Genomic DNA, 11,730 nt, shown 5'->3' on the forward strand with positions numbered 1-11,730 from the left:
CGGAGGAATGAATTTTCAAAAGCGCGGAGAAACCCCGAACGGCTTTCCGAGGTCGAGTGAGTCCGGAGGGGCTTTCCCGATTGGAAAATTCATTTTTCCCACCCTAATTAAGATGAACGAATGAAACCGATGCCGATCGATAGAGAATTAAATTCTCAATAAATGACAGCGGTTTCATTACTTAATCCCAAGTAGGAGCGGAGGAATGAATTTTCAAAAGCGCGGAGAAACCCCGAACGGCTCTCCGGCGTCGAGTGAGTCCAGAGTAGTCCAATGAACGAAGGTCTAACATACGAATGTTTGCTAATCAGGCTCCATTTTTGATACAATATGTGATTTGGGCGTATAAAACTAATGGGAGATGTTTAAGGTTTCCCAAGTTTGTGCGGGGGTTGAAAAAGCCAAAAAACTACCACTGAAAACCGTTTTTTCGAAATAACTCGTGAATAACGCGCTGTACGTCCAAAAATGTAATACACAAAGTTGTAGAGCTAAAAATTCTACACAAAAAATATTTGAAACACTTTACCCCTATTTCCAACCATTCATCCCCCAGAGCCGCGTAAAGATCAGATGGGAAAAAAAAGTTTTCCATTTAAAAAATTGAAGTTAATGAATTTTTTTTTTGTAATTCGGAATATCAGTGTTTGTTTTTCAATAGCTTGTTTATTTATTCAGAGCGAATTTAATATATGTTACTATTTATATCTTGACACTGAATCGATGAATTCATTTTTTTTTCTTCCATATTTTTTATTAGAACATTTACCACAAATTTTGTCTTGATCGTACCTGCGAATCTCCTATGGATTCAAAGTTAAACGCAATTTTCTAGCTCCAACCCCTCAATCCGGCGACGGGAATGAGAACCTTTTGTGCGAGAGAGACGTCTCCGTCTCGTTCCCACTCGCTACAGCACTGTTGCGACCATTTGCGCATGCGCGCAAGGGCCTGTGGAACATCACGGACTGAATGCGAGAAAAAGAATCATTTGAGTTTTTTCGTCAGCCGTTCGCTCTCTCTCCCTCTCACTCTCTCTCACTCTCCCGGATGAAAAAAAGGCTGTTGGACGGTGAACTAACTCTCTTGTGGTGTCTGACTTACTGGTGTCACTACGAAGAGTAGGTCACACTGAATTACCCAAAACAGCTCAAACTCTCATTGGCATAAAGCACAATAGACCTCTGAAGGCCATGACAAGTGCTTCTGTAATTGCAAACGAGTTCCTCCAAGGAGAATATTCATGGTTAGGTATTAAGGCAGGGTTGAGGAAAGTTATTCGACCGGATATATATACTGAAGACACTATTTCAGTTTTTGTGCACATAGATGGTATGCAAGTCTATAAAAATTCTACGAAGACCGTATGGCCAATCGCCATTAAAGTGCACCATTTCAATTATAAAACAAAACCATTTGTCGCGGGAATTTACTGTGGTGATGCTAAGCCATTATCAGCAGCTGATTATCTGAAAGATTTCGTGGAAGAGATCAATGAGCTCATCGAGGATGGAATAAGATTGCACAATACACAGTATAAATTCAAACTGTTGGGAATAATTGCTGATTCGCCAGCACGAGCGTTCGTCAAATTGATTAAACCTCCTGGTACATTTTTTGCATGTGAACGATGCGAGACACAAGGCCGAAGCGTAAAGACGGCCAAGGGATCAAAACGAATCTACCCAGATATGACTGCTGCCAAACGCACAAGAGAAACATTCATCGATCAAAGTCAACCGTCACATCATCAAGGTTTTTCACCGCTCATCGAAATTGCAGAATTTGATCCTGTGAACTGTGTGATTTTAGGTGTTATGCATTTGTGGTATTTAGGCGCACAGAAATGGTTGCTGAACAAGTGGTTGTGTCTCAAAAATTGTGTAAAAATTACACGTATCCACAAAGAGCAATTGAGATTGCGTTTAAATGCTTTATCTTCTGATGTTCCTCAAGAATTTCAAAGGAAAAAATTTGATTTGCGATTACTTTCTAACTGGAAAGCGACGCAATTAAGATTCATTCTGCATTATGCTGGCCCTCTGATTTTCAAGAATATTCTACCCCAAGATTATTATGAACATTATCTCCTGTTGGTTGTTGCGTGTCGCATTTTAACTCACGCAGATTTGATAAAAAAATTCAGAGAGTATGCCATGTACTTGCTACGTCAATTTTTTTTTTATGTTGCCTGAATTATACGGACCAGGTGCTCAGGTATTGAGTCTGCACAATTTGATTCATGTTGCTGATGACGTCAAAACTTTTGAATTACCTTTGACTGAAATTTCAGCTTTATGGGACGAAAACTACATTGGAACATTCAGAAAACTCATTAAGTCGCAGCATAAACCTCTGACTCAAATTATCAACCGAGTTTCGGTACGTGAGTCTGCTGACTATTTGCAAATTGAACGCAAACATTTCATCTCAGATTGTATACTGGATGATAGAGCTCAAATTATTGAGTATAATGATAATAATTATCAATGTTTGAGCCAAATAAAAATTAATGATTCAACTTTGTTGTCAAATTCACCTGACAATGTCGTTATGCTGAGAAATGGTGAAATTGTGTTTATAAATCAGATTGTCTCCGATTTTTCCAACTCTATTTGTCTAAAAAGTGAAAATATTGTTGTGATTGGACAAAGAGAAACATCGCGTTTTGATTTATTCACGAATCCAATCTCGTCCATTGACATCGGTATTGTTGTTATCACCGCTTTTGAAAAAAAATGTGAAATTATATCGGTGTCAGAAATTCAATGTAAATGTGTATTGCTGAATGTCAAGGGAAAAAAAGAGTCATTTCGCTATTACATGGTCCTTAAAGTTATGTAATAATATCTATAATAAAAATATCGGTTCATAGAAAGACTAGTTAAATTGATTTATTCATCTATTGTAATTCATATTCCCATTCAATTCTCTTGCTTTTTCATTATTAGCTTTTCACAGCTAGCCGCATATTGCCACAGCGTCACATACACAGTCACACGGCAGTATTTTCGGGATGCTCCGCTAGAGGCGTTTACACAACGTAGTTGATAAACGTTAAGGAAACCTTGAGCGTCCCTCAAAGAACCGGTAAAGATTGTGAAATAATTCCGCTTTTCAAAACATTATTAATTATCAGACAAGTAATAGTTAATAACTATTTGAGTGTAACGTTACAAGGTAAGAAAAATTCTTTTACACTCTCTTGTACTTTATTCGAATGGGATATTAAGAAATTTATAAAACAACTCGTGGTCAGTGCTCTTAACCTCTTGTTATCAGTACTACTGCAAATATCAACGCTCGTGAGGAACATTTCAGCAAAAATCAAATTCGCATTGATTAACTTTGATTTTAAGTACAATTCAATTCCATTTTTTTTTCATGGCGTCAATTCAACGGCTAAGTGATACGACTGTAACGATGTATAAGTGTGGTTTTTCACCGTATGTGTGTGTGGTTTCAGATGATCTATATGATACGAAGAATATCTAAGTGAAATTAAATATAATTTCGTTCACATAAATTCAGAAATGATGGATTCGATATATGCTATTGTAATTTTCGATGAGGTGAATAAAAAAGGTGAAAAGTTGATGGATATTGTTCCAATGTCCTGGGTTACTGAGGAAAAAGACGGTGAATTTACTTGCAAATATTTTCCTAACGATTCCTTCGAGAAAAGAGAATATTTTCTGAAGAATTTGACACCAGCCCACAAAAATTGGCCTGAGTACCCAGTTGAACTGCTCTCCACTGCAGGTAAGAATGAGGAAATTTGAAAACAAAGAAGTTCCATTCCAACGCTGACTTTGTTTCAATCTTTAAGACTCTTTGGAGAAAGCAAAGAGACGTTTGAATAAGGCAAAAACCACAGTAAACGTCGATACCACAGATACTGAATGCAGTGCTCAGAATAACAAGAAAACATCGACAAAATCTGATCTTCCAGCCAATAAGCAGTTGAAGCAGATTGCATCAATGAGGAAATTCGCTTCGGCAAGAACCTCTCCTGTGCATGAAATCAGTGACAGTGAAGATGATGATTCTGAGAGTGCCAAGTCGCAAAAGAAAACAGGTATTTGAAGCCATTTTTATGTTAATTTTGTTTATTGTAATTCATTTTTAGACTTATACACTAATCTATTCAAAATTGCAGTTAGGTTATTAGTAAAAATTGATTCAATTATTGTAATCAGCTCTAGTAATTATCACCTAGCTCAGTGCAACATTTTAGTGGTTCAACATGGATCAACTCATATAGAATACATATTTTATTTTTTAAATGCTCAAAACGTGGCCTGAAAATTACCTTTTCGTTTTTCTTCCATTTTTTTGCGTTTTTTTCAAAATATTTCGAAAGTGAACGGAGATACGACATTCTTATGTAGATTTTTTTGTGTCTCCCGAAATAGGTTATAAAAAAAGTCCTCGGTCAAAAACACTTTTTTTCTGATCAACATTCCTAAAATGTTTCTTTAAATTAATGCAAACGAATAAGAATCGTCAAATGTAGATTTCTCCAACGAAAAATGAAGACATTTTGTTTCTCCAATGAAAAAAAAAAACAATTAATTTTGATAAGGAATTCGAGATGTTCTTATATTTTTGAAAAATATTTTACGTGATTTCTCAGTGAAAACACTATTTGAATTTTTGTTGCATTTTATTTTTTACTCTCTCCAGGCGGTTTCAAAAAGGATGTACCCAAAGTTTTGACGGATTTGGACGATTCAAGCGACGATGGAATCAACAATATCCAAGGTGAACAACACAATGATTAATTTCTTTTTTTTTCCAATCAGTTTTTTCTTCGTAATTTTTTTATCATTACAATCCATTGGTAATGTTCGAACACATTTTTTTTTCAATAGAGCAGGCAGATGAATTTTGCTAGGAAATCCTGAACTTTTTGCAAATTTTTGAAAAAGTTTCCACGTGTTTTCTTCAATTAAAACACTATTTTAATGTTCATTGCATATTCTTTTTTTTTCTCCAGCTGGTCTCAAGAAGAATTCATTGGCAGCAAAGGCTGCAAGGAATGTGGAAAATTCAAGTGATGACGAGCAGGTCCTGCAGAATAGTCGAGGTATCAATTCATTATTAACTTTATTTTATTTTATTCCTTTTTTCTATAACGGTCAACTTCTTCTCAATAATTTTTTTCATTTCTTGAAATGGAAGAATTAAAATTAAAATTAATTTAATTTTTTAAAAAGTGGGTCATGTCAATGTTTGAGGAAATCATCTTTTTCATTTTTTTTAACTAAAGGAAACGTTTATAATGTATGATAGAGCACTCTGGAGTTTTTTTCATTCAATTCACAAATTGTGATTTATTTAAATTTTCGTTCTTTTTTTATTTGTGAATTGATTTTTTAGCTCTGATCAGAAAATTGTCAAGCATACACACTCATTGGATCAAAATTATCTTTTTTTTTCTGGTTTTCATCCATTAAGAATTAAACTTCCGAAATAGAGAAAATTTCATTTGCTTTCTCACTTTGTTTATTCATGTTCAAATATTAATACGCAAAAGCTAATTGTTTATGCTTTTTTCAATCAAAGAAAAATTTTTATGAAATCTTTTTATAGGTCAAGCTGATAATTTGCCTGAAGGAAGAAAAAATAATTCATCGCAGTTTAAAAATTTGACAAAACCTGTTGTCCAGAAACATTTGTCAATGTCTGTCGTTCAGGATGAGCGTTCTCGTGGTACAAATTGATATAATTTATAATATTTATCTCAAGATTTTTGTGAAAATTGTTGATTCATAAGAATTTTTTTGTTTAGATTTTCTGCAACAAATACGAGAAATTATTCACGCAGAAGTGGAGAGTGCTAAATTGAGTATACTTCATGATCTAGCAGCAAAAGTAGGTCAGATGCAGAATACAATTCTTCAGACTAACATTCCAACCACTCCACATGGATCGCCTAATGAACTGATCAAAAAATTGGATACGAAATTTCCTATCCAATCTCTCAATGATTTTTTAGATTTTGATAAAAAACTTGAAGATGAAAGCCAAGCAGATGCCCTGGTTAGTATGCAAAACTCGTTTTTTTTCTCAATTGAACAAAATATTTTTACTTTCCTATTTTCAGCGTTCTCTTTATCGAGTGCTACTGTTCAGAATCGATAAGCCTTCAAGTTGTGTGAAAACATGAATGGGCCATACTCTGTCGAAAGAGGTATCACTGCAATACTTTGGTTCAGGTAGAGATGTAAATGGCAAACACAAGTTAAGTTCGAAAGAAACAAAAACTAGTCAAATGATGAAACAAGCCATAATCACTCAATTTAATGATCAAACGGAAAAGGATATTCAGAAGCTTATGGCTACCTGGCTATCAGGGGCAGGAGACAGAGACGGCGGTCGTCGTGAACGAGATGAAAAACGAAAAGTTCAAAACGAAAAAGAAAACTAAAGACAAATATTTTTTCATTAATCGTTGTGTTATCTACTTCAAATATTTAATATTTTATAAGGTGAACTGTCGAGATAAAGGATGTTTAAGGCTACTAATATTCAATAGTTCTTTGAGATAAAAACTTGGATAAAAGTTGCATAAAAAAGTTGTGTGGAAAATATATTCAAATTATCAATAATCTTGGAAAATACACTACGAAAAAACCGCTTTTATGCTTTATTTTTTTTCAAATGTATGTTGAAAAAACAGTTTAAAAATTAATAATAATTAAAAGAAACTTTGCATTATGAAAAAAGTTTTCTTCTTGTAACAGAATATCTGAAAATAAATGATCGATTGGAAGAATAATTGACAGAATTACAGTGAAACTGATTGAGACAAACTTGTAGAAAAATTATCCATTAATAGTAGCGCAGGTCCGTAGCGCAGCACTATTAATTGGCTCACTGGAATTTGCTACTAATGGCCACATATTATTTGAACGTTGGATCCAGGATGGAATAATTAAACGGCCAATATTGGAATTTAGTGTACTAATATTGGACCAATTATTGACCGATACTGGAACCTTACTTGGGCCCGTGACATGGCCCTTACAATTGTACACTTATGGGCCAGTTGTTATTATCCACATATTGGGCCAATAATAAACCAATTGATTGGTCTATAATTGAACAATATTGGTACTTGGCACACCAGCCTTGGTCCAATTGTGGGCCAAGACTGCAACCTTAATTGGGCCCGACATGATCCCAATGCTTGGTCTATTATTGTTAGCCATTGTCGGCCCGGCGTTATCATCCAAATGTCGGACCAATGATCGACCATTCAATTTACCAATAGCCGGCCACAACTGGCGATTGGCATACTAAGCTTGGACCAAGGCTCGACCAATACTAAAATCCTACTTGGGGATGGGGAATTTAATCCTCCGTCGAACTGTTTTTTTTCATCCCTTAATCTCAATTAGGAGGGGAGAGGTGAATTTTTAATTCGCGGGCGAATGGTGAAAAGTCAGGGTGCGCCGCGGAAAAAATTATTTTTCTTACTGGCCCCTGATTTTCATGGCAGTTTTTATTTCTTTGTTACAGAGATTAAGGGATGAAAGGGGGTTAATTGATGGGGAATTTAATTCTCCGTCGAACTGCCATTTTTTCATCCCTTAATCTTAATTAGGAGAGGAGAGGTGAATTTTTAATTCGCGGGCGAATGCCGAAAAGTCAGTGTGCGCTGCGATAGAATTATTTTTCTTACTGGCCCCTGATTTTCATGGCAGTTTATATTTTTTTGTTACAGAGATTAAGGGATGAAAGAGGTTAAATTGATGGGGAATTTACNTTAAGGCCCGGCCTGCACAGCTAGTAACTATTTTTGTGACTTTTACCCCCCTAGGTTTTGCGGCCGACTCCGAAGCTCGATATCAAATTTGCACGGTCGGTAACAGCGAATGTGTCAAAGTATGATAATTTACCAGGACCGTGTAGGGCTCCGAAGTGAGGGTGACTAATTTTCCCCCCCAAAAATTTCAACCCCCATGGACCCCCTTTCATTTTCAAAAGGATGTATAAGGCAAGGATAAATGTATCAAATGGGGGGAGGGAAAAGGGCGGAGGGGGGGTAAAACCCCACATACTTCGATTTTTCTAGTAAAAAAATATTTTTATTCTAAGGGTGGCAAACTGACTAAATTTTTTGAATACAAAATGTTGAGGGGTTCTCCCTCAATCCTCAAAAAAATATACGACTCATGAACGGCATGGCGAAGGGGGAAGGGGGGGTAAAACCCGTCATTTTTTCATTTTTCTAGTATTAAAAATAATTTTATTATAAGGGTGGCACACTGACTACATTTCTTTACTACTAAATGTTCAGGGGCTCTCCCTCAACCCCCCAACAAATATTCGACTCGTGATGGATTGGGCAAAGGGGCGAGGGCTGGTAAAACCCCTCATTTTTTGATTTTTTTAGTAAAAAACATCTTTTTATTATAAAGGTGAGAACTTCGCTACATTTTGTGACTAAAAAATGTTCAGGGCTCCCCCTCAACCCCCCAACAAATATTCGACTCATGAAGGGTAGGGTGAAGGGGCGAGGGGAGGTAAACCCTTTAATTTTTCGATTTTTCTAGTAAAAAAACTATTTTTATTATAAGAGTAACAACTTGACTAAATTTTTGGACTAAGAAATGTTCAGGGGCTCCCCCTCAACCGCCCTAAAAATATTCGACTCATGATGGCTAGGGTGAAGGGGCGAGGGGGGGTAAACCACATAATTTTTCGATTTTTATATTAAAAAAAATATTTTTATTATAAGAGTAACAACTTGACTACATTTTTGAACTAAAAATTGTTCAGGGGCTCCCCACTGAAACTCAATCCCCCAAAAAATATGCCACTCATCGAGGGTAGAATAAAAGGGCAAGGGGGGGTAAAACCCCTCATTTTGTCATATTTTTGGTATAAAAAATTATGTTATTATAAGGGTGGCAAACTGCCTACATTTTTTGATTACAATATGTTCAGGGGCTACATTTTTCGATTTTTCTAAGAAAAAAATATTTTTAATATAAGGGTGACAACTTGACTAAATTTTTGGACTAAAAAATATTCAGGGCTCTCCCTCATCCCCCCAAAAAATATTCGACTCATAAAGGGTAGAGTGAAGGGACAAGGGGGGGTAAAACCCCTCATTTTTTAACTTTTCTAGTATAAAAAATAATTTTATTATAAGGGTGGCAAACTTACTACATTTTTTTACTACAAAATCTTCAGGGGCTCTCCCTCAACCCCCCAATAAGTATTCGACTCGTGAAGGGTTGGGCAAAGGGGCGAGGGGTGGTAAAACCCTTCATTTTTTTTTTAGTATAAAAAATATTTTTATTATAAGGGTGAGTACTTCACTAAATTTTGTGACTAAAAAATGTTCAGGGCTCTCCCTCAACCCCCCAAAAAATATTCGACTCATGAAGGGGACGGTGAAGGGGCGAGGAGGGGTAAAACCCTTCATTTTTTCATTTTTCTAGTATAAAAAATAATTTTAGTATAAGGGTGGCAAACTGCCTAAATTTTTTTACTACAAAATGTTCAGGGTCTCTCCCTTAACCCCCCAAAAAATATTCGACTCATGAAGGGTACGGTAAAGGGGCGTGGGGGTGAAACCCCTCATTTTTTGATTTTTTTAGTAAAAAAAATATTTTTATCATAAAGGTGAGAACATCACTAAATTTAGGGACTAAAAAATGTTCAGGGCTCTCCCTCAACCCCCCAAAAAATATTCGACTCATGAAGGTTATGGTGAAGGGGCGAGGAGGGGTAAAACCCTTCATTTTTTCATTTTTCTAGTATAAAAAATAATTTTATTATAAGGGTGGGAAACTGACTACATTTCTTTACTACCAAATGTTCAGGGGCTCCCCCTCAACCCCCCAACACGTATTCGGCTCATGAAGGGTAGGGTGAAGGGGGAAGGGGGAGTAAAACACCTTATTTTTTCATTTTTCTAGTATAAAAAATAATTTTATTATAAGGGTGGCAAACTGCCTAAATTTTTTTACTACAAAATGTTTAGGGGCTCTCTCTTNAATCATCTAATAATCTTACTTGATGACCTCGCTGCTGTAGGAAGGACTGGATAAATTCCGCCGGAACACGCCCGAGGACGTGGGGTTGACCGGCTGCCCCCTGATTGCTATTGTCTGCGAAGGAAAAGAAATAGGTTAGGATGCGATCCCACAACATTCACTGCCTTACACTTACAAAAAGAGTGTAATTTTTTATAATTTATCTTAACCGTTCTATTTTTTACTGCACCACACTACTTATGATCCAATGTACTGACGAGAAAGAGAAAGCAATGAGCGTATACTTACTTTCCATTATGTCTACGATGGTACTGTCCTCACTAGACAAGAAGGATGCTTGCGGCTTCTTCTTGGGCTTTTCACTGCGCGCGCAGCTCATACCTAATACCAGATCGAGCGTCCCAGTATACCCGCCAAATTCACAATTTATTTCTGTGAATACTANTAAAAAATGTTCAGGGGTTCCCCGTCAGTCCTCCAAAAAATATTCCACTGTTCGTGGATAGGGTAAAGGGGCGAGGGGGTGTAAAACCCCACATTTTTCGATTTTTCGAGAGAAAAAAATTTTTCTTATAAGGGTGACAATTTGACTAAATTTTTTTACTCAAAAATGTTCAAGGGCTCTCCCTCGACCCCCCTAAAAATATTTGATTCATCGAGGGTAGGGCAAAGANTAACGGCTAGCGATATCTATCGTGATTCCAGAAAATCGTAAATAATTTTGAACAATTTGAACATATCCGCTGATTTTCTACATAATTCTCGGGAAATAAATTTTAGTTGAATTTTTTAAATTTGAAAAAAAGTTTTAGTAATGGAAATTTCAAAAATAATTTGAGTAAGGGTAAATAAAATTAGTTTTATTTAGAAATTTTATAATAAAATTATTTTTTTTGCTGAAAGGGTTATTTTCACGAAAATGAGGGTATTTTTCGCAAAAATGGGGTTATTTTCGTCAAAAATTGAGTTGNCCACATTTTTCGATTTTTCTAGTAAAAAAATATCATAAGGGAATGATAGAGAAGACAATTACCATTAATTTCATTATTTATTCTTCATTTTTGAATGTAAAGGTGCAATCCACTCTCCCACCCTCCACGAGCTCCATCCCCTCCCTGACCTCTTCCCCCTCCCTGACNCGCCCAGCCGGGATTCGAACCCGGGTCTCCCAGTTACGCGCCGGACACTCTTCCAACTAAGCTACCGGGAACCACGGAAATTCTCACTCCAAATTCAACNTCTCTCCCTCAGTCTCTCCTGTACTGTCGCCTCCACAACCTGGTTGACCAATGCAATCACCTGGGCCTGCCTCGCAGGCTCAATCACTTGGCCAATGAGGGCTGCAAGACCTGCGATAGCAGCACCAGGTCGTGGGGGGACTATGGGGACTGCTGCTCCTGGAGCTTCTAATCCTGCAGCAGCTCCTTTCAGGACTCCTCTTTCAGCTCCTCCTCCTGCTCCTGGTAAATCTGCTGGTGGTGGTGTTGGTGGTGGTGGTGTTGGTGGTGGTGGTGGTGGTGGTGGTCGTGGTGGTGGTGGTGGTANCTCTCTCTCTCTCTCTCTCTCTCTCTCTCTCTCTCTCCCTCTCTCTCTCTCTCTCTCTCTGTTCGCTGAAATGACGAAGAGGGGAGAATGAATGGAGACCGTAATTCCCTCTCCACACGCAATGGAAGGATGATCAACCGATCGTCTTTCCATTGGTTACAGCGTCGAG

At 37.0% G+C, this 11,730-nt stretch overlaps 1 protein-coding gene across 1 annotated transcript; it reads left to right on the forward strand.

Moving 5' to 3' along the window:
• Positions 1-1,334: 1,334 nt before the first annotated feature.
• On the forward strand, positions 1,335-6,433 carry LOC107045209. Its single transcript, XM_015267385.1, is given in 8 exon segments — positions 1,335-1,755; positions 3,487-3,762; positions 3,830-4,078; positions 4,687-4,764; positions 5,000-5,089; positions 5,596-5,715; positions 5,795-6,045; positions 6,110-6,433. Coding segments are annotated over 8 exon segments (1,809 nt in total).
• Positions 6,434-11,730: the final 5,297 nt, after the last annotated feature.

This window comes from Diachasma alloeum, unplaced genomic scaffold, assembly GCF_001412515.2.
Source record: "Diachasma alloeum isolate Michigan unplaced genomic scaffold, Dall2.0 Dall_scaffold_00888, whole genome shotgun sequence".
In the NCBI taxonomy this organism is placed as follows: Eukaryota; Metazoa; Arthropoda; class Insecta; order Hymenoptera; family Braconidae; genus Diachasma; species Diachasma alloeum.